This window comes from Acomys minous (genome assembly GCF_964271855.1).
Source record: "Acomys minous genome assembly, chromosome: 1".
Lineage (NCBI taxonomy): Eukaryota > Metazoa > Chordata > Mammalia > Rodentia > Muridae > Acomys > Acomys minous.
In genome coordinates this window covers 13,083,010-13,109,869 of record NC_140483.1, presented here as the reverse complement: position 1 = coordinate 13,109,869, position 26,860 = coordinate 13,083,010, and the positions used below count along the sequence as shown (strand labels likewise).

Here is a 26,860-nt window from a genome sequence, read left to right as displayed (position 1 = left end):
ATGATCACCGTATGCAATCCCAACTGAGTATGCTTAAGAATCATCCAGCTAAGTAAAGCTTTAAAAAGTCTCTAAAAGGCAAAAGGTTTTAAAGGTAATTGGAATGGACAGTCCTATACATAATGTTGATTGGGTATTATTTTACACTTTCATCAAGATGATCAGAAGGACTGTATCTCTACCATTACCAACAAAGGTAGTAATTAATTTTATATTCAAACGTGCTCTTACCAGTAACTGCTCAATTACAAGGAAAACTTAAGAAAAAGAGCAAGTAACATTTTTCAACTTGCTCACAGGAGCTGCCAACCACTCTTTAAAGAGAACTTCCTTGCAGAGAAAGATAATCAGTTAAAAACATTTCCAGCCAGAGCTAAGTAAATGTAACCAGAGTGAACGGCAAAGCATTTATCCTTGAAGCAAAAACCCCAAAAGCAAAAAACGTAATTTCAGCAGCCAGGAGGCAGATTTCAACTACAGACCACCCTGCACCTAATTCCCAAACAGACTGTTCAGCAGCTGTTGCTCTCGCCAAAGCCCTCTCCATTCTCATCTGAACATGCCCCTGGAGTAAAATGACAATTCCACAAAAGCAATCAGCCTTACCACCAACCAACTTTTCCAATAATCGGGGATAAAAAAGAAGTGAACCATGGACCTATGTTCCTAAAATTAATCAAATAATATCCCACCAGCACCTCTTTGTATGAATGACTACCCCTCCCTCCAAAGGCCACCCAGATGCAAAATTGGCTACAGGGATTTCTTTTAATCACCTATTTGCCAATTTGGGATTTCTCTCTTCTCATCCCTCCTTCCAAGAGAATACAGTCCAGAAATTGAGAATGATCCCCCCTCTCTTCCTCCATCACTTCTACTCCATCATTCACTCATAAGTAGTTCACTGATCTTAGTCCAGTACCCAGGACTTCTCTCCTCCATTCATCCTACAAGTATGTATTAAGTACCCGCTAAACACTAAGGATTAGTCTCCCGTTCTCCTTCGAGACACTGAGGAACGCTCAGTAGCTTCTCTCTAAAAACTCCACTTGTGAAATATTCATGTTCAACTTAAAACAATGAGATGAAAGGTGTTACTTCTGTGCCCTTAATTTTCTCTTCCTTCTAAGCAAATGCCCTTAAAACCTAAAGTCCCCTAAGGCCCCTGCTAGACTCCATTCACTACCTGGCAAGTACTGGAAGAACATGAGTCTAAAAGAGACTGGTGGGATCGCTGGACCAGGGGAGAAGCTGTATCGTTTAGGCCCTCAGACTCACCCTCAGATGGCCAACCCACATCACGCCATCTCTCCCAACAGTCTATCTCAGTGTCAGAGTTAGTAATAAAAAGACACTGTTGAGTTCTGTATGCCCACACAAGCTGCCGCGCACAAAGCTCGATATTCCTATTCTTCTTCTGATAAATATTAGGAGACCAGCTTGTAAGACAATGCCCCCTCTCCTAACCCCCCCCAACTTATTCTGTAGGTTTTGTGTGGTGGTCGTACACGGAAGAATGACAGATAAACCTACCAGAATCTCAAGACTAAGAATCTTTGTTCCCAAAGCAGCTAAGTGAACAAACAGGTGCAAGGTAAAAGGAGAAAGAGAACATTCCATCACAAGCATTCTTGTTTAAAATGCTGGATCGTCCCAAATAAAAGGTTCAGCAAGTTAAGAGGACTTTGACGCCAAGCCGGATCAAGCTGAATTCAATTTCTGAATCCTACAAATAGAAGTGGAAGTAGAGACCCAACTCAACAAGTTGTCCTATGGCCTCCACATCAACACCATGGTAATGCCCCCCCCATTCATACACACTGAATAGATGCAAAAAAGAAAAATTAAGGATTTGTCAAGTCAAGTCAGTTTTGTATTACTCTTGTTTTGCCAAATAAATTACAACCATCAAAAATGTTCAGAGCAGGGCATATGCTTTTAATGCCAGCACTTGGGGGTTAGAGGCAGGTGGATTTCTGTAAGTTTAAGGCTAGCCTGACCTACCAGTGAGTTCCATGTCTACATAGTGAGACTCTGTCTCAAAAAGTGGGGAGAAGATGGATGCTGGAAAGAGGGTTCAGTCATTAAGGGCACTTATTGCTCTTCTAGAGGATCTGGATTCAATTCCAGCACTTCATGGCAGCTCACAACTATGTGTAACTACTCCAGTTCCAAGGGAATCAATGGCTTCTTCTGCCCTCTGGACACCAGGCAACCATGTGGCACACAGACACAAGCGCAGGCAAAACACTCAAGCACATAACAAAGAGGGAAAGGACTGTGTAAGTTTAAGAGAAAAGGAAAAAAAAAGGTTCTCAGAGATAATTAAGCATACTAGGTTGAACCACTTAAAAATCAAAACTGTCAATATCTGAGTTTTTTTTAACCTCCCCAAATGAGTAATTTTGCATAGCTAGACCTAATAGTGTCACAACGTACTTCAAAGGAACGCTGATTCAAATAGCATTGCAGTACTGGCTTGAGAACGGAGCCCTCATTATGACAGCTTCCACAGAAAGCTGGGTGCAAATCTCCCACCAAACAATTGACTGTGAAAGCCAGGCTGCCTAAGAAGTCCCACTGTCATGATCCGGGCTCTGAATAAGTTTTCTTTTCTTTTTGTTTTCAAGACAGGGTTTCTCTTGTGTAGCCTTGGCTGTCCTGGACTCACTTTGTGGACCACATTGGCCTCGAACTCACATTGATCCTCTGCCTCCCAAGTGCTAGGATTAAAGGCGGGTGCACCACTGTGCCTGGCCTGAATAAATTTTCGACCTGACTTCGACTGGTTTCTCCCTTTAACCATTCAATGAGAACCAGGCCTCTAACACAAGCTTATTACTTTTCCATGTCGCTTGGGAGACTCAGTTCATTCCTGTTTTTCTCACAGAAAAACTGCTACTTATAGCAACAGCCTTATCTTATTTTCTGAAGGTCTGTCCATGTCAAACAAACAAACCACAAGCTCCTTTATAGTAGAGATAACCCTTTCCAATCTTTGAAAACCTACAATAAAACGAGAGCTCAATTTAGGATAGGTTGGTTGGAAGACCTGCCTTACACAACAAAAGGAGCAACTGATTTCCTCAGCAGCTGAACCTCACAGGAGATGAAGACCCAAGACTAAGGTCTAAGGAATACTCCAAAATGCTGACACTTCCGGTAGCTGTCACTGGGTTGACTGCTCCCAGGCCAGTCTGACTCAGTCTCCATGTTGTAGGAAAACTAAACAAATGCCTACCTAACCTAGAGTTAAATGGGCCCTCCCTTCACCTGACAGTTGACAGTGAAGTACTGTACTTAGTACTGTAAATTCCTTTATCCCTTCCTTGTACATAATCCATTCTTTTTTTTTTTAAAGATTTATTTATTAAATATACAGTGTTTTGCCTGCATATACATCTGCACGCCAGAAGAGGGTACCAGAGCTCATCATAGATGGTTGTAAGCCACCATGTGGTTGCTGGGAATTGAACTCAGGACCTTTGGAAGAGCAAACTTCCAAGTCATCTCTCCAGCCCCACATATCCATTCTTGAAAAGCCTCTGAAACGGAAACATGTAAGAACTGAGCAAGAAGCTGTTTTTTGTTTTGTTTTGTTTTTCAAATGTGAATGGGTGTTCTGCCTCCATGTGAGTCTATACGCCACATGTGTGCTGGATACCTGGAATGAGTTGTGAGCTGTGGGTGCTCAGAATTGAACCCAGATCACCTGGAAGAGCAACCAGTGCTCTTAACCTATAAGCCATCTCTCTAGGCCCCAAGAAGCTGATTTTAAAAATGGAATTCCAGTCCAAGAGTGAAAAGATATCTTTGGTTGGGAACAAATATTTAATTTAAAAAACCAAGACATAATCACTTATTACATGACAAATACAAAGCAAAAAGTTGATTTTAATTTTCTTAAATTCTTATTTTCTCATATACCTAAAACAGTATTCATTATACAGAATTTCAAATAAATAAGGTAAGCAGAAACCTTGAAAGGAAGGTGATATTCTTTTATAAATGTTCTGTTAAAAAAGAAAGTCTTAGGGTACAGGCATGGCACTGCATATCTATAATCTGGAGGCCAACGTGGGCTATGTTTAACTTCAGGCCAGTCTAGAATACATAGTACAGTCTTATCTTCTAAAACACAGCAAGAACAGCCCTACACATATACACATATCCAGTCTTTTCTTCTTCCAAAGAAAAGGAATGTTGCAGTCGGCATTTCTCTCAAGCACTATGGACCTAGGCAGTCTAACAAATCACTAAAACAGCAATCTTTTGTTTGTTTGTTGTTGTTTTGAGACAGGGTCTCTCTGTGTAGCCTTGGCTGTCCTGCACCCACTTTGTAGACCAGGCTGGCCTCGAACTCACATCGATCCGCCTGCCTCTGCCTCCCGAGTGCTGGGATGATAGGCGTGTGCCACCATGCCTGGCTATGAAATAAGTCATGTGAAACTGACCCTGATTTGTCCCCCATCACTCAACTAACCAAAATGCTTGTGGTTCAATAGTAGAAAGTCACTTCATTCGTCCAATGGATGTCCTAAGATAGCAAGGACTGCATCATAACAAAACTCGAGCAGTTTAAAGACCAGAGACTGGTAAGCCATACCTTCCCTCTCACTAATCTGACCACAGCCACAGTTAGAATCTAAGTATAATTTAGGATAAAAGCTCAGCACAACTCAAAGTTAATTAATTATTCTTCAATGCAAAGGTCAACATCAAAACACTTCCTGCTGCTGCTGCTACTGCAGTGAAGCCGTGGACACTGTAGTTGCCGGCTGGCATAAAAACCAGCACACACTTTTAGAAAGCATTTTGGCAATATGATTCAAGAGCTTTTAAAATTGTTTCTATTTCTTCAGGGATCTAATACTATTTCTGGAATTCTATCTTAAGGATATAGTCTACAATTAGGAAAAAAAAAACCCTTTGGGTTCAGGAAAGTATTATTCATTATACAAAATCACTCTAAACTATGTAAATAGCCACTTAGACAGAAATAGGTAATTTACAATGAAATATTCATCTAATAAAATTCTGACTTTCCTAAAAGCATTTTTTAAAAAATGAAAAACACACCAGGTGAACAAAGCAATATACATGCATAATCACCTGTACAGAAATCACAACTTAAGAGTTGTCTTTAAGTGGATCTCTGTGAGCTGGAGGCCAGCCTGGTCTGTACAGGAAGTTCCAGGATAGTTCCAAGGCTACACAGAGAAATCCTGTCTGGAAAAACAAAAGAGTTGTCTTTAAAACATGGTGCAACTGCAAAGAGATGAAGAGCAAAAGACATATAAATCCAGAAGATAAAGATTCTGGGTTTTGTTGGGTGTGGTGACACATGCCTTTACTGGGAGGCTGAGACAGGCTGATCTCTGACATGGTAAGTTATAGGACACCCAGAGCTATATAGTAAGAGAGGGAGAGAGAGAGGAAGGGAGGGAAGGAAGGAGGGAGGGAGGGAGGGAGAGAGAGAGAGAGAAAGAGAGAGAGAGAGGGAGGGAGGGAGGGAGGGAGAGAGAGAGAGAGAGAGAGAGAGAGAGAGAATGAATATGAATATGTCAGAGTCAAATAAGGTCAAATAAAAAATAAGTAAAAATGAAAAGATTCTGGGTTTTCAGGTAGAAAGTCTAACAGGAGTCTGAAAGCAGGGTGGGAATCAAAAAGGGAAAGGTAAATTCCTTGAAGTATAAAAACAGAGGCAGGGTCTGGTGGCTCATCCTGTAATCCCAGCAGTCAGGAGGCTGCTGCATAAGGACTGCAAATTCAAGGACAGATTGTGCTACACAAAGGGACCTTGTCTCCAGGGGGCGCGGGGGGGGGGGGGGGAGGGAGGAGCAAAGTAGAAATAGAAATACACATATTACAAAGCAGACAAGAGCAGAATCTACGAGAGGCTACTTTTCAACTTTTAAGGTTTGCCTTAGTAGCGTTCTTCTCCTTTTTACCTATGCCCAATGCTCTATTTTCTAGACTACAAACCACCCATGAATAATAAGAGGAGGCATTTAGAAAATACTAGTCTAAGTATATGACCCAATGAAAACTGACTGTCAGCTTTGGGCAGTACTATATTAGAAATCACACCACGTGCCAAGGCTGAGACAGGAGGGCTATGAGGTCAAAGACAGTCTGGACTATAGAGGGTGTTTTAGGTTGGTCCAAGTTCTGAGATCCTGGCTTAAACAAAACAAAACAAAACACCAAAAATGTAGAACTACTTAGAAAAAAATTTTAGTGATTTACAACCAAACTAAACAGCAAAGTAGAGTAAATATTAGCTTTACTTTAAAAAGCTACAGGAAGCAATGAGAAAGAAACCATTGCTCTTACCATCAAACAGAACATGAAGGAATTCCAAAAGAAGGCAGCACAGCACAGTGGCTGAGCGCACAATCAAGAGCAAGTACTGCTGGGGTTGGAAGCCTGGCTCCACTAACCGCTAATTTTATATTATTCTGTGCTCAGTCTTTTAACCTGGAACAGAAGTGTGTACAATGGAGGATACACGTAACATTATGTTATACTGTACATGCTGTACTGTACTATACTGTACTGTAAAGATTAGTATTGCATGAAGTTAACTTATCTGAGCATTTAGAAGACAGTTTGAGCAGTGCCAGTTCTGGAAACCATAAAGGTGATCAATGGCAGCACCAAGTACGCACATCTATTTAATGCCAGTGCATTACACATGTTAAAAGTGGTTTAAATGTCATCACGTATGCCTTCTGCCACAATATGAAATACACTACTATCCATCACACATTTTGTCATTACATTTTAATTTCTCTTGCTAGAAAGTAAATCATTATATTCTATATGAGATATAAGTTCAAGATTCCCATCTTAAAAATCATTTACAATTAAAAGAGCTTAAAGATTCTTTAACAATTTCTTACTTTTCAAATAAATTTAAAAACACGATGTACTATGAGTAAGTTCAAAATATCTAACTTGAATTCTCAAACAAAAATACACTCTGGAAGTTGATGCTATCTTTTCAGCAACAAAACCAAAATATACTGTTCTAACCCGAAACAACTTGGAAGCAGATCTCTGAACCCTTCCAACACAGGCATTTTAGCGTCTTCTACATGCAGAAAAACTCCACAAACCTTAAATACAACCAATCACGAATAGCAACAAAAATCTTTAAATGTCCATTTTAAAATAAAAACTTACAAAATAGCCCCAAACCACTTAGAAAATGAGCATGTGGAAAAGGGACAGAGAATACCAATTTACTACACTCAATGCTGACTGACAATATTTGTCGCATAGCAACAGGATTCTGCAGTCTGAAAACAGTACAAGATTCCCTTTCTTGATTTGCCAAGCCATAATTAACTCCATCAAGGTTAAGAAAGTATGCAAAAGAATCTATTTGCATATACTACCAACATAAGTCTAATTAGATCACTTACACCTCTAAAACCACAAAACGGTAAATCCAAACCTAGATTACTCAGAACGTCAACGCACTGTTACACCTTTATGGTTTCTCTGTTCTCACTGCTTTTCTTATTTAGCAAAAAAGCTACCTAAGCTCATTTTGAGACATACTTCACTTGAAAACATCATCTGTGAGGCAGCTTTGGCTTTATTTTGTCATTTTGTGTGCATAGGTGCTTTAGCCTGTGTGTAATCTGTGCACCAAGTGTGGTACAGTGCCCACTGAGGCCAGGAGAGAGAGAGGGAGGGCAGGGTGCTGGCGGTCTTGCTCTCCTCCGCGGGAGCAAGCAGTGCTCCTCACTGCTAACCTACCTCTCCAGGCCCAGTTACTTCTCTAGGTAAGAGAAATAAAACTCTACTTCACCTAAGGGACAAAAAATAAAAACTGTAGTTATTCTTGCCATATTTTCTTTAAATACATTCACTGTTTTGTGCTCTCTCTATTTACTTTGAAAATGTTAAATGCCCCAATGTGACAGATTTAACACAAACACACACACACAAAGTTTAAAAATATTTTCCAACACTTTCAAAGATGAGAAACTCTTTAAATTCACAATAGTTATTCAACTTATAACAATGTGTTGACTGAGGAAATTACTTAGGAGCACTTTAAGTTTACTGGCTTTTAATGAATCTACTTATCACAAAAACATCCATATGTACTTGATGTATATTACAAATGAAAGCTGTTATATAGAATATAGAGATAGCTTAAACACTGGTTCAAAGAGTCCCTAAAGTAACCCTCTATCTTAGCCCCCACAAGCCCAAGTTATTAATCTAGCAGAAAAGTTCTTCAATTCTCAAATGGTGTGTGTGTGTGGTGTGGTGTGTTTTTCTGGACTAGCTTTGTAGACTTGAATTCACAACAATCTGCCCACCTCTGCCTTCCTGAGCGCTGGAATTAAAGGTGCCCAGTTCTTCAAATCATTTTTAAAAGATTTCAAGAAAAAAATAAGCTTGAAAACTGGACAAAGCTGGGTTTCAAACAAGGTTCTACTATGAACACCAACACAAGGGCAGCCTATATATTAGCTTAAGGAACCAGGAGAAGTGATTTACAGAAAATACATGGCAATTCAGAGTTTTTGTGGATATTTATTTATTTGTTTTTATTGAGACAGGGTTTCTCTGTGTAGCCCTGGCTGTCCTGGAACTCACTCTGCATACTAGGAGAGCGTCAAACTCAAGAGGTCCACCTGCCACTGCCTCCAGAGTGCTGTGCTTAAATGTGTGCACCACTATCACTGCCTCACATTAGTTTTTCTTTACCACCACTTTAAAGCTTTATAAAATCCTGTCCAATCTGCCATGTTTCTTACCACTTCCTACAGAAGCTCCACCTAGCATTCAGACAACACTGGGCAAAAATTTAAGGATGAAAAATGAAATCTGTGAAGTAAACAGCACTGAAAGGTAAAATTTAATAAGAGGTCATGTTTAACAGAAAGGCCTCTGATTTGAATCTCAGCTGCCATTTACCAATTGTGTATGACTTCTGTCAAGCCACCCAACCATCCCAAGTCTGTTTCTCCACAGTAAAAGAACAGTAGGAATATTTGTGAGATTGGCTTTCAATGCTAATCAGTAACAATTACTTATGTTTACTTTACCTAACTAAGGATGCCATATAATTGTTTAGCCCACTTGGTTTACACCAACATGGGCAAATATCCAAAAGTAGAGAAGTCCAAGCCCTATCTCAAAATGTTTCATTTTAATATGAGTTACATTAAAATATTTGCAGTAAACAATAAAACTAACTCTCTTTGGAAGAGTTTTGCTGTTTACATTACACTAATATTAAAAATCAAAAGCATATTTGTGTTTGCTTCTATTTTCAGGTCTCATTTAGCCCAGATGTCTAGTATCAAGATTCAGTAATGCGCGTGCGTGCATGCGTGTGTGTGTGTGTGTGTGTGTGTGTGTGTGCGCGCGCGTGTGTAGAGGGGGGGAAGGGGGGACGGACAGGGAGAGAGAGAGAGAGAAAGAGAAACTGTGAAAAAGCACTAAAATCTTTAAGAAGACCTTGGAATTATTTCTCAGCATCACTTGTTTAAAAGAGACTCTTTGCCTGCTGAATGATGTTATAACCATTCTTTCCTTTCTTGAGCTCTTTTGGGGGAGAGGTGGTGGGTTAAGGTAGGACGGTCTTACTCTGTAGCTCAAGCTGGCTTCAAACTAGCAGCAAACCTCCTGCCTCATCCTCCCCAGCATTGGAATTACAGGTCTATGCTGACACACCCAGGAAGGAGGCTTTTCATTCTTGTTGAAAACAGACTGACCTATGTATCTGAGAGTTTATTTTTAGACGCTCTTCAGTTCATCCATCTATAAGGCTATCTTTATTCCAGTACTGGCAGGGTTTTATCACTGTGGCATTTCAGTAAAATTTCAAAAAAATACTATATTTAGTATGTATGTACATACGTACATATGTTTGTATACAGGTGTATGCGTGAACATCAGAACTTGCAGGAGTCAATTCTCTTCTACCACATAGGAATTGGAAATTGAACTCAGGTTCGTCTTGTTAGTAAATGTCTTGACCAACTGAGTGACCTTACCAGCCCATTTTAGTAGTTTTGAAACTGGGCTTATAGATCTTCTAATTTCGTTTTTAAAGGTTATTTTGGGTCCCTTAAAATTCCACTGAAAATATTGGATAGGCTTTTTTTTTTCCTTTTCAAAGAATGTCATTAGGATTTTGATAGGGACTTGTATCCAAATGTATCACTTGGGGTATCAATGCCCTCTAAACAGTAACTGTTTTCATTTATTTAGATCTCTTATTTCCTCCAGAAAAATTCTCAGTTTTCAGGACACATATTTCAACTCCTTGATTAAATTTACTCTTTGGTATTTTATTTAAGCAAATGAAACTGCTTTTCGTAATTTCTTTTTTGGAGAGTTCATTGCTCTTGCACAGAAACCAAACTGTGGTGTGTGTGATCTCAGACCCTACAACTCTGCATTTATTAGCACTAGTAGCTTTATCCTGATTCTTACACGTATTTTTTTAGACACATACACCAGTTTCCTTCTATATCTGTCATTGAGACAGCTTGTCTACCCAAAGTGAGAGATGAATGAGATCAAAGTTGTTATACATTCCCAAAAGGGAAACTCAGGCTAGGGCTAGATGAATTATCTCATCTTATTTAGTAACAGGGTCACTGCAGAAGGGACACCATGCTGGACCCTTAACCCAATCTGGTTGGAATTATTATAAAAGGAAAAGGTATCACTGGGCATGGATGACGGCACACACTTGCAACATTAGTGCTTGGGAAGCTGAGGCAGGAAGCCTGGGCTGCGTATGTATAGTGAGGCCCTGCCTCAAACAAATGGGGTGCGTGTGTCATGCTAACAGAGAGGCTCGTAGGACAGACAAGTCATATGATCAGCGAAGCAGGGAGTAAAGTTCTTCATCTACAAGTGAAGGAATGCGAGCAAAGACCAGAAGCTAGAGAACGAAAAGAACACAGGCACCCCATCTGTCTATCATACTGGGTCTAGACACAAAGATTCAAAATTAACTTTTTCCTTTTCCTAACACCCTCTGGTGCTAGGGTTGAATCCAGGTTTTGCATGTGCTAAACATATTCTGTTACTGAGCAACACCCCAGCACTCAACACCAGCTCTTGTGTTCTCAGCCTACCGTTCTGCCTTACACATTTTAGACCTACAATCATACATACATATGTACGTATGTACATACATGCGAATGAGGATTCTAAATATAGCAATCTTCTAAGCTTATTATGGTAAGTCTCAAGAATATGGCAGTTAATTATTAATCCTAATTTATGGAAAAAAGAAATTGAGGTTTGGGATAATCACAGTCTCAGAGACAATATTGTTACTTTTAAAAATGTGGATTTGTTTTGTGAGCACCCACCAGCACTAGGACACTCTTGTAAAAACTTGAAGTTCTCTTCTTTTACCATGTGTGTTCTGGGGGTTGAACACAGGTCATCAGGTTTGGCAGCAACCACCTTTACCTACAGAGCCATCTTACTATCCTTCACAGATGTGGTCCCGTTAAACCTTACTACCTGCACCCCAAGATGAAAAATCTTAGAAAACTTCCATATTAGAAGAATATATAAAGTTAAAAGATGGCATTCAAAAGCAATTCCCTTAAAGCAGAACAAAATGCACTTTATTGAGGCAATACAAAGTAACAGTGGCATGAGATCTACTGCACAGCAGGTTGACGAGCCAATAACTCCATATATTTCAAAACAGTCCACCTCAAATATACTATCACAAAAATACATCACGCAAGGCGATAGTTAACTAAACATCTCACCACACTCTACAAATGTAATATAACTATGATTTGACAATCAAAAATAGCAAGGGCGTGCTAGGCAGGGTACTGGGTTCAATCCTCGGCTCCAAAACCAAAAAAATTTTAAGATGAAAACGAAGTAACACTGGCAATCCATTATAACTAAGGGGTATAAAAACTACAGGGAATTTAAATGTCATTCATGACTGGCACTATTTAGAAGGAAATCAACCACAAATACATAAGACATCCTCATAGAATCCAGTGTTTTTCTTTACAGCTCTTGCAAACAGGTGGACACCTCATCCCTCCCTAAGCTCAGGGTTAGGGAATGGGTGATTTCCAAGCACGTCTTTATTAGTAAGTCACTTTAGGATTTATCTTATCGGGCTACTCTACTAACTTTGGAATCACGGAATCACCAATCATGTAAGACTTAGGCCATGATAGAGAAAATTTGGTCTTTTAATTCTAAGAGCAGCAGAAGGCCTGTGTAGGATGACCGACTAGATAGGCATGATAGAGCAATACAAGAAATGACTCCAAAACGTGTTTGTGAAGAGAGGACAGAGCAGACACAGGGTCTTAATATACCTCCCAAGGTCTGAAGAGACTCCACCATTTCATCTCCGCCAAGTCAATGTCTCCATCACAACAGGCATTTCTATTACAAACCACACAAAGCAAATCATTCTACAGAGTAAAAGTGCGGACCTTACAAAGATACAATCTTTTATGGTCACTGAAAATAATAAAAACTATTTCTAATTAATGCAAAGCCACTGACAAAATGAAACTAAGGATAGTGCCTGGCAAGAGACCCGAAGGAATATAAAGCACATTCTATATCCCAACATGGCTGGCAGCTTCCTAGGTACGTGGGCATACTCACTAGACCGTACATTCACCCATCACTTCAGCAGTTAACTATCTTATACCTTAAAGCAGTTAGCACCGCTGCCTTAAAGGGTTTAACTAGGAACAAATTAAAACACAGCTCTACTTCCTCCAAGACTTACCTCGTCTAAATGTGAGGCATGGAAATCCCATAACCTACATGCTGTCAAGGTAAAAACAAGGTGGGCCCCACAGATGACAAGAGGCCTGGGTCCTCAGGAGTCAATGAGCACTCTCCGCTGTGTGCTCAATGAATGTACTCTACCTCTGGACTTCCAATTATATGAAATAATATTTTTTCTTTCTCTTTTTAATGGCTTGTTTGGTTTTTTTGTTTTTGTTTTTTGTTGTTTTCTTTTGAACATACAAGGCTTCAATATGTGCCTTGGGCTGGCATGGAGCCTGCTATAAAGCCCAGGCCTTGAATTTCAGACCCTTCAGACTTAAGACTCTTAAGTGTGTCACAAAACACTCTTATTGTTCATTTAACACTTTAGTTACATGACATGCTCAGTTCATAACTGGAGACAACTAGCAAAGATTTGATTACAAGAAGGTGGAAAGAAAGATCTGATTATTGTAAGATGACTGACTATATACGAAGGCAGTATAACAAATGAATCTAAAAAACAAAGCAAAATAAAGTCCTTAGGAAAACTAAGTCTTAAGTATTTTTAGCAAAAAAATGGGTTTATCATATTAGAAAGGTTCACTATATCATGAAAATGAAGGATTGTTGATTCTTTGCAACTTTGTCAGAAAAAATATGTAAAAATATTAAAGCACCCAATACTTGATTCGTTATTCTTGCAATCTAACAATATAACATAGTTACAACCATATCAAGGCTTTCATAATTTTGTTTCATTTTTCAAGATTAAATCCAAATAAAACCTTTTCTCCCCATCTCTGCTTTGCACTGTTATCTAGGAAATGTTCTAGGCTAATTCATTCTACATGGCCTTGCTCTTAGACCAATTATTTGGAGAAAATAAAGACCCCTCCTTGTATATGAAATAGCAAGACAAAATTATTTACCCAAACATCAAATTATAGATCAGTAAAAGTTAACAATTACAGAGAGCCCCAAGAACTTACTAGTAAAAAACCCAAAGCTCCAGACAGAGAAAAAAATAACAGTTCCACTGTGTACTGGTTAAGTGGCCTTGAGAAAATTTAGCTGTCTCTGTCTCCATTTCCTCACCGACAAAAGCACAGCAAAGTCCTTAGCTTTTAGCTGCTAAAACAGTATCAACTGAATTTACACAGTGAAGTTTTCAGGTGGCGAGTACCTCATAACATTTTGAAACTATTTTTTAAAACTCTAAGAGAATGAGAATATAAGCCCTAACACTGGTATTAATTAACAAAAGAATTTTTCCCCCCAACACAAGATGTATGCTTTAAAATACAAGTACAAAACAAAATCATATAAAGTTAAACAAGACACAACACTGACAGTCCCAGCACTCTGGAGGCCAAAGGAGAATGGTCTCTACCTCAAGGCCAACCTGAGCTTCATCAGCCTGGGCTATTTATGAGACTATCTCCAAAAAACCAAAACTGTAAACAAGTAATCTGGGCTTGTAAAAAACACACTCCTGTAATCTCAGCACTGTGGAAGCTCAGGCAGAAGGTTTACAGGTTTGAGGCCAGCATGGCTACAAGGTTAAGTTCCATACCAGCCTTGTGCTTAACAGCAAGAATCTGCCTCAAAAAATAACTTTTTAATATGCTATGTGACACTTTAAAATAGAAAGTAAGTAAGATGACATACAGAGTCAAAAGAGAGAAACAGAAGACATGGAATTATAGTGCCAATATACTCTTCCAACCACACTAATCCTGCAAGTTTCATGTAATTCTAATGAAAAACCACAACAGATTTGAACGCTAAAAAGTGTTATTTCATTTTTACTAGGTTTGACAAAATTATTTAAAGCTAACTTGCAAACAGAACAGAAAACCAAATCAAAACTTGGAGACTAAAGAATATCTTCCTTCTCTCCGATCGAGAAGCACTGTAAAGTTGGAATGGCTCAACAGTGAGACGAATACCATGGCAGAACACCTGACGCATGCCCGAGCTGGTGCCACCACAGACGAACGAGAACAAAAAATGGCAAGGAGCTAAAGACAGCCAGTAAATCCAAAAACAGAATTAAGTATTTGTGGAAACTCATACACAAGAAATATGGTATTTCAAGTCTATAGGAAAGGATTAGTCAATTAAAAGTTGTAAGTCATAGTTGATAGCTAGATATGAACCTCTCACCTACTCCAAAATTAATTTCAAATGTTTAGGTACAAATGAAACCATAAAAGTAACAGAAAAAAAAAAAAGGCAACTCTGAATGTAATTTTAGGTTACAAAAAGCAGAACAAAGAAACTGTAAAGATGGACTACTGGTAAACTGGACAGTTAACTTAAAAACTTCTGAAACCAAGAAAATTAAAAGATACACATCAAACTCAGAAGACATGTAGAAGATTCTACCTGATGGTGTCCAACAAGTTAACACCTCATATGATCTAGCATGGTCTCCTCCCAAGGCTTAAACACATGATTTCCTACAACCAACGAAATATAAGCAAACAAGCTGCAAGGAGAGGCTGGGTATGTGTACTGGAATTAAGGATGTTACTATCTCAGAGATGGAATGGTGGGGTGAGAGAGAAAAGCAGGTAGGCAGGCCAACCTAATGAGATAAGCTATCCTAGTCAGCTTTAACTGTCAACCCAACACAGCCCAGAGCTACCTGAGAAGGACGCCTCAACTGAGATTAGATCAAACTGGACTGTGGAGGATTGCCTTGCTGTTAATTGAGGGAGGACAGCACAGCCCACTGTGGGTGGCACCATTCCTTGGGCAAGTGATCTTGGGCTGTATAAGAAAGCGAGCTAATCAGAAGCCTGAAACAGTGAGAGACAGAAAGCACTTCTCCATGTTTTTTTTTTTCCCCTGCCCGAGTTCTTAATGCTAAACTGTAATTTATAAACTGAAATAACCCTTTCCCTCCCATAAATTGCTTTTGGTTAAAGTGTTTAACACAGCAACAGAGATGAAACTAAAACACCAGCTAAGTCAATCTTAGTGAGACCAGACTTACTACTCAGCAAACCAATACACTTATATTAAATTCTGAGGTGGTCTGTTGAAAGAGTAGCAGTTAACAGATACAATAGATACACACTATAAATGACTACTGTCCTTAAAATATACGAATCACTGTAGGAAAACTGATTATGCTGAGCTGTCCAGAATACAAGGAAACTGGAACTTTAACTAAAGAACTAATCATATAGTGTATACCAAAACCTGGCAATTCCTTTTCGTCTGGAATTGCTTCACTTAACAGTCTCTCAAATGTTCCCTGTACTCTTGCAGAGGCCTTCATTGGGAACTGGGACTACAGAGTCAAACCACAAGAGACCTTAATAATTTTGATTGTAGAGTTTTATTCTAAAATGCTGGCTGAAGGCATTAGGACGGGAGCAACAACATCTAGTCTCACATTACGGTCCTTAGAATCAAGTGTGGAACGCGGGGGACAACTGTTCAGCCGAGTCAGCAGATCTGCACAGGGTAAAGCTGCCAGCCATAAATAGAGGTGAGCACGAGAAGATGTCAGCTGGGTTGAGGGAAGATAAAGAAGCTGGGCTTGTCTGTAAACCCAGAACCTCAGACACAGAGACACAAACAAGGCTTTAAGAGTCCCAGGCCAGGCTGAGCTACATCAGACCCTACCTCAAAAGACAAGAGACAGAGAGACAGAGACAGAGAGAGGGAGAGAGAGGGAGGGAGAGAGAGAGAGAGAGAGAGAGAGAGAGAGAGAGAGAGAGAGAGAGAGATGTAGTTTCCTGACCATCTTTCTATAACTTTATCCAAAAATGTTATCATATATAAACACAAAGACATGCTTCTAGGTATGTTCACTGCAGTGTGTTTATTTCTGAAGACTGAATCTCATGTAACCAATGGTCTCAATCCATCTCCTAAGCACTGGAACTGGAGGCATGTGCTACCTCACACAACAGAGTTGGGAATTTAGCTCAATGTTAGAGTGTTCGCCTAGCAAGCACAAAAATTCAACAGCAAAATGCTAGGTTTGGTTCCGAGAACCAAAGGAGGTGGGCATGGGCTCAGGAAAAAAATATTAGAGCCAGGTGTGGTGGCGCATGCCTTTAATCCCAGCACTAGGGAGGCAGAGGCAGGTGGATCGCTGTGAGTTCAAGGCCAGCCTGATCTACAAAGAGAGTCCAGGACAGCCAAGGCTAACATAGAGAGACCGTCTCGAAAAACCAAAAACCAAAACCAAAACAAACAAAACAACAACAACAAAAGTATTAGAACAAATCTTAAAGGCATCTCTAAGTGGTTATGTAGATATGATCCATCCACCCAAGGCAATGGAATACTAGACAGTCACTTAAAAATTATAAAGATCTATATTTAATGACAATGGTTATGTGCAAAGAACTACTCGTGTGTGTGTGTGTGTGTGTGTGTGTGTGTGTGTGTGTGTGTGTATGCATATGCACGTGCACATATGCCACTGAGGACATGTAGAGGTCAGAAGACAACTCTTATTGCTTAGCTCTCTCCTTCTACCATATGAGTCCTAAGAATTGAACTCAAGTTATAAGCCTTGGCAGAAAGCACCTTTATTTGTTGAGCCCCCTCTCTCCCCTATTCCTTTTTTTTAAATTCTAAAACAGGGTTTCTCTGTGTAGCCCTGGCTATCCTGGAACTCACTCTGTAGACCAAGCTCGCCTCAGAGATCCGCCTGCCTCTGCCTCTACCTCTGCCTCCCAACTGCTGGGATTAAAGGTGTGTGCTACCACCATCTGGCCACCTTCCCAGGTTTAAATAATCCAACCTTTACTTCTATACAAAAGCATTTACAACTGTGAATGTATTACAAAAAGCCTAGAAAGCTATACATGAAAGTACTAATATAGTTCAAGCTAGTGAGAGGGCTCAGTCGTTAAAGGGCCTGCTATATCCACTTAAAAGTCTACTAACAGCACTCCATCTAGTCTTGGGGCTGGGAAAGCAGAGCAAGCCAAACAGATGGATTTCTGGTTCTGTGAGAGGCCCTGGCTCAAAAAATAAATAAATAAATAAATAAATAAATAAATAAAAAGAAGGAAAGAAAGAAAGAAAGAAAAGAAAACAGAGTAAGACACAGGAATTGACTTCTAACCTCCACATGTGAACACACACAAGGTGTACAGACATTAGCAACTACATCACACATAAACACAAACACATAATCCTGTTTAGCTTGGATCTGAATGCTTAATGTTTTTGTACTTCTAAAAATATGTGCAAAGGGCTAGAGAGATGGCTCAGCACTTAAGAGCACTGTCTGCTCTTCCAGAGATTCTGAGTTCAATTCCCAGCAACCACATGGTGGCTCACAACATCTATACCTTCTAATGCCCTCTTCTGGCATGCAGGTGTACATGCAATTAGAGGACTCATACATAAAATAAATAAAATCTTAAAAAAAAAATATGTGCAGCTGGGCGGTGGTAGCACAAGCCTTTAATCCCAGCATGGGAGGCAGAGGCAGGTGGATCTCTGTGAATTCGAGGCCAGGCTGGTCTACAAAGTCCAGGACAGCCAAGGCTATCCAGAGAAACTTTGTCTCGAAAAACAAACAAACACAACAAAAAATGTGCAAGATCTGTATCATTTTTATAATGAAGGGGAACAAATTCAGAAAAACCATCATTTATTTGAACAATAGTAATTTGTTTACTTTCTAAAAGTAATACAATTATTAAACAATTATTATGAAGAAATATTTTAAATGAACGTTTAAGATGCATAAATCTTAAAGCATTAAAAGATTAAAAAGCTCAAGCTGGGTATGGTGGTATACACCTTTAAATCCAGCTTTCAAGAGGCAGAGGCAGGCAGGCAAGAGTTTGAGGCCAGCCTGGTCTACAGAGCAAGTTCCAGGACAGCCAGGGATATACAGAGAAAGCCAGTCTTGAAAAACCAAAAAAAGAAAAGGAAAAAGTTAAATAGTTACAATTTTGCTTAAAGCATAGCAGAAGGTGAAAATATGGGGGATGGGGGTAATGACATCTCAGGGTTGCAGAACAAAACAAACATCTAACCAATATAAAAAGTAATTATAAAACATTCACAGGAGCCCAGCTCTTCACTGAACTGTAAAATGAGCAATTTGGACTCCTTTGAGATTTGACCTAAGACTATTCATTTTTTTTTTTTAAACTTATGTTCTAGGGTTCTTTTTCTAAAGTTTCTTCCCTAATAATATGACACAGATACCGAAAAGGACAGAAAGAGACCCTCTAAAGCACAGTAGAGGGTAGTCATTTGAATTCACATCATCATTACTATCAAGGGCAGGTTTTCCAGCAGGCCTTTACCACTGGAAAAGTACTCAGTTCGTCTGAAAATGTCATCACGGCATCTTATTCCCGGAAGACCAAACTCTCACTGGTATCCGAGAGTACTGTAAACAGACTCAAGGAAAACACCACTCAGACAAAACACTTCTCAAAAGAGCCTATAGATACGCTTCATCACATTCTTATTTGTTGCTTTTAGAACTTAAATTTACTCTGGGGGTGAGGTGTGTGCCACAGACACAAAAGGTGGCCAGAGCACGCAACCTGCACAGGTTGTTCTCTCTTCCATCAGGAGGGTCCCAGGACCAAACTCAGGCCATCAGGCTGGGTGGCAAGGCACCTGTAGACCTGCAGCATGTCTTGCCTGCCTGCCATTTTTATTTATAACAAGGAAACTAACTACTGTTCATTTAGCAGTAATATTAGATTCTAAACTTGCCCAGGCTTCTCAAAGGCATCGCTGTCAAGGTTTCAATGTAAGCATAGCTGGCACAGCTGGCTCCCCCAAAAGGACAACCCAGTGTTGTGTTTTCAGTCTCCCTCCTTTAAGAAAACATGAAGGTGTCAATGTGGATCCATAGTAATAAAAGTGTCAGGGGTAAATGTGAGACACAGATAGAGTCTCTTTTGGTACTATCTACTCTATTAAAACAGATACAGATATCTAAGGCCTGTGGGTAGAGGTTGAGCTACAACTCAAACACTATAAAATTCACCTTTTATATATACACACACAGTTTCATCACCAATTCAACATTGTTTTCATGTCCACAACATATGCCAGACTCCCCATTTCTCCCTCACTCCTGATAAGCACTGACACACTAATAGAATCACTTAGTATGTGTGGCCTTTTGGATCTAGTTTCTGTCTCTTAACATGTTGCCATCTACACAGTGTAATGCACCAATAATTCATTATTCTTGATGGTTAAGTTATTACTTAATTTTAAGGGTATGCCACATTGATCATTTATTCAACTTAAGGGCAATCAGATACATTTTCACTCTTGATTTGAATAATGATGCTATGAATACCTGTGTACAAGCTTGTAGGCAGACATGTTTTTGTTTCTTAGGTCTCTACTAGTGAAATTACTGGGTCATATGATAATTCTAAATTTAAATTTCTGAGGAACTTCTAAACTTTTCTAAAGCAGCTCAACATTTTACATAGAATTCTTAACATAAACTTTCATAGAAAGAGAGGATTTATTCTTTCTTTCTGTGTGCCTAGTGTTATGCCAGAGCCTTATTTAATTTTCCCAACAACTTTGCAAGGCAGAAATTATTACAACTTTACAGAAAAATTTTAAATCTAAACGAAACAAAATACTTTACAAACTACTTAAAAAATAAATAAGTAAATGTCAAAACTAGAATTTGAATCCATAGTTGACTTCAAAATCAGTCGTCTTTATACCAGGCCATTTTTATACCATATTATTCACTCAATACTTGTGTACATCACACACACACACAGAGTTCCACACTCTGTAGGCTCGTTGTACGCTAAGTTATAATTCCGATATAGAAGCTTCCCAACTGAAAAAAAATTTCTAAAAATCCTAAGCGACTGAAGTGTATCAGTTCCCACACACGTGCTTTCCTTTACAGTTGGTTTTAAAAAGGCCTATCTAGGATTAGTAGAAACATTGCACAGATCACCTTTCCCCTCACCATCACGCAAGTACGTTCTGCTATACAGACTGAACCGTGTCCTCCCACTTTACACTGTGGAAGTCCGAGCCCAGCACGTAGCCGCATTGGGAGATGGGGCTTTCAGGGGGTGAGCCCAGTTACATGAGCTCTAAGCCAATGAAGCTCATGACTCTGTAAGGAAGAAGAAATGTCTCTAGCCATTCCTAATACCACTCCTACCTCAACAAGTGACAACAAAGAGGAGCCCTCAGCAGACCCCACTGGCCCTGAACTCCCACTCTCCAGATTTGAGAAAAGAATTCTTCTGTCGTGAATATCTGAACTATCAAACTGGAATCTCAAGCACTGAAAAAAGAGAAAAGTGAGCAGTAGTTCGGAAACAAGCTAAACCAAGAGAGATACATGAGTCTGTTGCTCAAATTTATTTGGGTTTCAGGTCAGACGCTAAAAACAAGAATATTCTTATCTATTAATCTAGTATTTTACAATGTAGTCAAGGAAATACCATCCAAAGAGCCCTGGAGAGAGACAAACCTGAGGCGGAGGCCCGAGGTACTTCTGAGCTTTGGTAAGGAGTAAGACGCAAACTCTACGTCCATCTTGTACTAGTGATGCTGCTGTTGAAGTAACTATTGATACCTGTATCTGCAAACACTCTATTACAACCTACCAGGGCTATACCCAGCACAGTTCTAGAATGTTACAGACACTCCAAAACTGTGACTGTTACTGTTAGTACGTAAGATTCTAAAAGAATACCAAAGTCAAACACACTGGGATACAAACAGTACTAGCCAAATATTTCACTGGTAACATGAATTTGGAAATGTACAACGCTGGGCTAGTTGTATGACTTCAGAGCTTAAGTGAGGGAAAAGACAATTTAGGGGCTGTGTTTTTCCATAAAGCTAAATTTTCAAGCTTATATTTAGAGGTATCTCCTGTGGGACCTCAACTCAGATCATCTTTTAAACTTTTCTTTCCCTCAATTCTACCCACTAATTTCAAAGAAGGGGGACGCATATGGGTTTTAAGTATTTATTTACTACCCAACAACTACATAAAACTGACGCATCCTTTTCCAAATACTTCTTTACTCTTACAATAAAGATTAGGTATTTTGAAAGTTACACAATCACCCCTGCTCTAAAGTAATTAAGTAGGATAAACTACTAAAGCAACTAATATAATTTCTTTACTATCCAAATAGCGCCTGCCAAACTACTTTGCTTATTCCAAATGGATTAACAAAATACCCAAAACCCTGAACACTATATAAAGTGAAATAAAATTTACCTACTTATCCACACGCATACTTGAGGTTTATTCACTTAATAACTATAAATTGACGTTCAAAATCTGAAGATGGCTCAGCAGTGGTGGCCCAAGCCTTTAATCCCAGCATTCAGGAGGCAGAAGCAGAGGCAGAGGTGTGTGGATCTCTTGAGTTTGAAGCCAGGCTGGTTTACAGAGTGAGTTTCCAGGACAGCCAGGTTAAGTTACACAAAGAAACCTTGTCTCAAAAGGGGGTGAGGGGGGTGGGGGGGGGAAGAGAAGGGACCCTGAATATGTAGCCCCTACTATAAGTATCTGTGGAAGAGTCATATATCCAACAGCTGCAAGTGTAAGCGGGAAGCCATGGGTGTGGAGACTACTATTAGCATCTCTCCTGGATATATCTATCTTGATACCACAATCCTATGAAACAATAGGACTATCTCTTTTATCAATATGCTCAATAAACAAGACAGTTCAGATAACCTGTCCCTTGGCTGTACCTCTCTCAAATGTGTATTAAATTTATCATTACTGTAAATCAAGGTAGCAAACCATAAAAAGTTTCAAAGACTAAACATATACACAGGAAGAAAGCTAAAGAAAAAAAAAATTTTTTTTCCTCACCTAACCAATAAGGCTGGGCATAAAAGAGTTTGATACGTAGCACTTCTAGAACCACTATCTGGGCCCATGCCTCAAGCAAACACTACTAGTACATGGCATTCTTCCTCATCAATCTCCAAAAATGTATCATTGCCCTTATCTGCATGTCAGCCACTACCTACTAGACTACATTAGCAAAATGTAACCTATTTGACATCCTTAAGTAAGGTCAAGAGTGGGGCAAATTGTCCTAAAGTTTTTTACAACTAGGCTAAAATAAGTTAAGTTTTTAATCCCAAAGCAAGGGAGGCACACAAAGCGCCTTCTGTATTTGATCCTCACAACCCAGTAAAGAATCACCCAGCTATGTACTGGGACACAGATGCGTTCAGTTGGCAGAATGCTTGTCTAATATGTAGCAAGCCCTAGGAAGACCTCCCAATACACATCAAGCTGTGCATGCCGTCATGAGCCTGTGATCTAGAATCAGAATTAAGGTCATCCTCATTTATACAACTGCACAGAATACAGGAGACCCTGTCTCAAAAAGCAAACAACTATATATATGCATGTGTATATATATAATCAATGATTTTTGTATATAATATCAAATATTGCATGTATCAATGAAATTATATGCTTAGCTCAAGGTAACTCAAGACAGTAAGTAGCTTTGGTCAAATCCTCATAACCCCACTATGCTTTTTTTTTTTAAACATGAGAAAGTCTAAGTATTTAGTGCTACAGTTGCCCCAACCATAAAATATGGCACAAAAAACGTCATTCCAAAATTTTCTGAGCTTCTCCTAGAGATCAGACTATAGCGAACTATTTTAATAGGCTCTTCTGTTAAAAGAGTAAAAGATAAACTTTTGAGTAATCAACTGTTTTTTAAAAGATACAATTCCATAACTGGAATTAATCACAAAGAACAGAAAAGAACCAAAAACTCAACATGCTAAACAAATGCTGGTTTATTATATGGCTTTCCTCCCCCCACCCCAACTCTTCCACTGTCCTTTATAAATACTAAACCATTTTTTTTTACTGCCCACCTCTAATCAAAATGTAATAAATCTATATACAACATTTTACATGTGGAACGTGTCTTATAGCTTTCAGGGATGTAAAATATTTAGTTCGCTTCTATTAAGAGTACACTGTTTGACAAAACAAACAAAAAACCATGCTGTTCCTAAAATTAAGCCATCTGAGATCTCTTACCACAAACCCTCAATTCTGTAAGATACTTATTTCTTCGGTGTTCTGACCAACTTAATAGAAATTCCTACCAAATAGTCCTATTTCTGGGTGGCCTTTGAAATACCAAATCTTTTACATAACAAAAATAAACAACCAAATAAACAAAAAACCCATTCCACTAAAAGGTTAACATTTAGTTCCTACCGCTTGGGAGATTACCTCATACCAAGCCACCCTACCCTCACAGCTAAGTAACTGCTCCAGCCCAGGCTGCACACACCAGCTACCTACCAAACAAGCTGAAGCCCTTCAAAGTGAAAAACTAGCTGGTCCTCTTTTCTGCTCTTAAATTATTCAAAATCAGCCTACAAAGAATTACTGTAGCCTGCTCAAACAAAACTTCTCAGACCCAAACTGCAGTGTGATTTCTCTATCTCTACGGTGAGAAAAATGGCAAGAAAGCAGCTTTAAAAACCAGAAGTACATTTTACTAAAAACTAGCCCAGACATAAATTTACCAGAGACAATGCATGGTATTTATGTTTTACCAAATACTTCAAACTTTAGTATATTCTGTTCATAATCTCTCCGATAGCTTTGATCGAATGTTAAATGCCCTGCTTTATTTTCTACTTTTAATGTTAAGAAAAGTATTGCAAATCTGAAAAAAAAAACTATTAACTTGTTCTGCAAGCCCTCTATAGCACTGTCACTAAAGTAGAAATCAACAGTATGCACTATTACCTGACAGAACAGTCATGTATCTTGTTAACAGTTCCTGAATGTTCAAGGCCACTAGTAGCTTGAGAACAAAGCACACAAAAAATATAAGCGAAGTTTCTCCGTCTGCATTTTACAAAGATTAATCTTTGTTTCTATGCCATAATTACTTTTTAAACATTTTAAATAGCTTGTGTGAAGTCACTAAGGAAAAGAGGTCACTCAGCGGTAAGCAGAAGTCTAACACTAACATAAATTAAAGACCTGCCACTTGGAATCGGAAAAATTCAGAGCAAGCTTAAGTGAACAGAACACACAAAATACACTCAAAAGTGGAGCCCTGTGCTTAACCCTGATTTGGGTGTGTGTAGGGCGTGCGGAGAACAAAAACTAAAGTTTAAAACGCAACTTATTTAAAATAAGGGGTAAAAATTCCAATTGACATTTTCAGGCCAAAAGAGAAGGAATTTGTAGATTATATCATCCAAATCTCGTTGCATTACATTATAAAGGTCTTGGCAACGGCTGGCCATTAATCTTTAACACAAAGGAGATTCAAATCCAAATGAACTGAAAGACTATCTCGGAAGAAAGAAATAGTGTTTTACTTCGTCTGCAATTGTTTAACCTAGAAGGGGAGGCCTTTGAGGATGATAAGGCAAAATGGATCAGCCTCCAGTCTACGAAGTCCCGTTTCTCACTAAGTCTTGTACCAATCTAAAAGCAGGAGGCTATGGACACAAAACAATCTTAGGAAAAGGCTGGGGGGGGGGGGCAGGAGGAGGGGGGATGTTCTCCAATGAATGACACACCACATCATTGGTTTATTCTCCTATACAATTGGAGAAACAAAAATGAAAAATATCACACCATATGTTTCACCGTATCAATCAGAAAAGCATTTCACGACGGTACATCCAATTCTTTCCTTTGGGGCTGAAAAAAAAATAATTGTTGTATTGATTACAGAGAAAGGTTGGGAAAAAAAAAAAGCGGCGGCCTCTGCTGCAATGCAACACAGCCTGCTACAGAACGGGAGAGAAGGGCTTTCCGAACAGAACCCTCCCCCGCCCGGGCTTACAAACCTCAAACAACTTATCCCAGCCTTACACTGTCCCCCGCCAGAGGAAACCTAGTAAATTCTCTCCCTTCCCCCACCATCGAGAAATTTCACCTTTTCTCCGCTTGCTCCTCGGCTTACCCCTTACCAGAGGCACTTATTCCCCGCAGAGATTTCAACCCCTTCAAACTTTCCTCTCTCCCCACCCCCAACCCTTTTTAAAAAAATTAAACACTAGAGCTTTGTACTCAAAGTACAGGGGATTTTTACATACGTACGGAAAATACCTGTTTCTCGGCAACAAGCACGCTACGATTCTCGAGCCCCTCCCCATCTCCTGGGTTTCGCTAGCCGAGGCTGGGGGAGGGAGGGAGGGAGCAGGCAAATTAAATTGAGGAAGGGAAATCCTGGGTGAAAGAAGAGCATCTGAGGGTGCACGGAAGGACCCCCTCCCTCCAAATCAGAGAAGCTGGGCAGGGGAGTGGAGGAGAAAAACCCGAAGGGACAAAAGGGAGCGAGGAAGAGCGAGGAGAGCCGGCGCCGCGGGCCGGGGGCAGGCGGGTCCGCGCAGAGCGGTCGCGGCGCCGCGGCACAATGGCTGGCGGCCCGCGCGCCCCTCACCTCATGGTGCCGGCGGCGCCGAGGCTTCCCCGGCGCGGGAGACGCCGAGCAGAGGGTCTCTCCTCAGGCAGGGAGGCGGACGCCGCGAGGACGCGCGAGCAGAGGCGGCTCCGGCTCCGGCGGCCGGGCTACACCATCTCCGCGCGCAGAGGCGAGGCGCCGGCCCGCCGAGCGCGAGCGACCACGGGCTGAGGAGGGGGCGCGGGGGCCGAGGCGCCGAGCGGATCCCCGGCGGCCGCCGCCTCCTCCCCGCCGAGCCTCGTCCGCCGCCTCAGACGCGAGCCGCGGGGACCGCGCGCCCGTCCGTCCGTCCGCTCGCCCGCCGCTCCACAGGCCGCTCCGAGCGCGCCGTCGCCGCCGCCGAGGCCGTGAGGAACCGGCAGCTGCTGCAGCCGCGGGAGGAGAGCCGGGCTCGCCGCGGGGCGCCGGGGGCGGGGCGGCGGAGGAGCACGCAGGCGCCGCCCTCCTCCCGCCGCCCCCGCCGCTCCCGCGTCGCCCGCTCCCCTCCCCCTCCCTCCCGGGGCGAGGGGCGGTGCGCACGAGGGGGCTGCGGGGCGGCGGCCCTTTGTTGCCGCCCACCCGGCTCCGCGCCCCCCGTGCGGTCGGAGGGGGCTAGGCGCCCGCTCTGCCCTTGACCTCGCTCTCCTTCCGCGGCCCTCCCGCTGCCC

At 40.6% G+C, this 26,860-nt stretch overlaps 1 protein-coding gene across 12 annotated transcripts in view; it reads right to left on the bottom strand.

Annotated features, from left to right (window-relative positions):
* ENAH (ENAH actin regulator) overlaps positions 1-26,570 on the bottom strand; it is a 108,673-nt gene extending 82,103 nt beyond the window's left edge. For 6 of the 12 annotated variants that reach the window (XM_084791347.1, XM_084791337.1, XM_084791348.1 and 3 more), the window contains exon 1: positions 21,242-21,391. In XM_084791347.1, the coding sequence (XP_084647473.1) occupies positions 21,242-21,306 (65 nt within the window). In that variant the 5' untranslated portion in view covers positions 21,307-21,391. Of the gene's footprint in view, positions 1-21,241; positions 21,393-25,845; positions 26,096-26,192 lie in introns of those variants that run through there. The other 6 variants (XM_084791336.1, XM_084791344.1, XM_084791342.1 and 3 more) reach the window with 3 other exon arrangements.
* Positions 26,571-26,860: the final 290 nt, after the last annotated feature.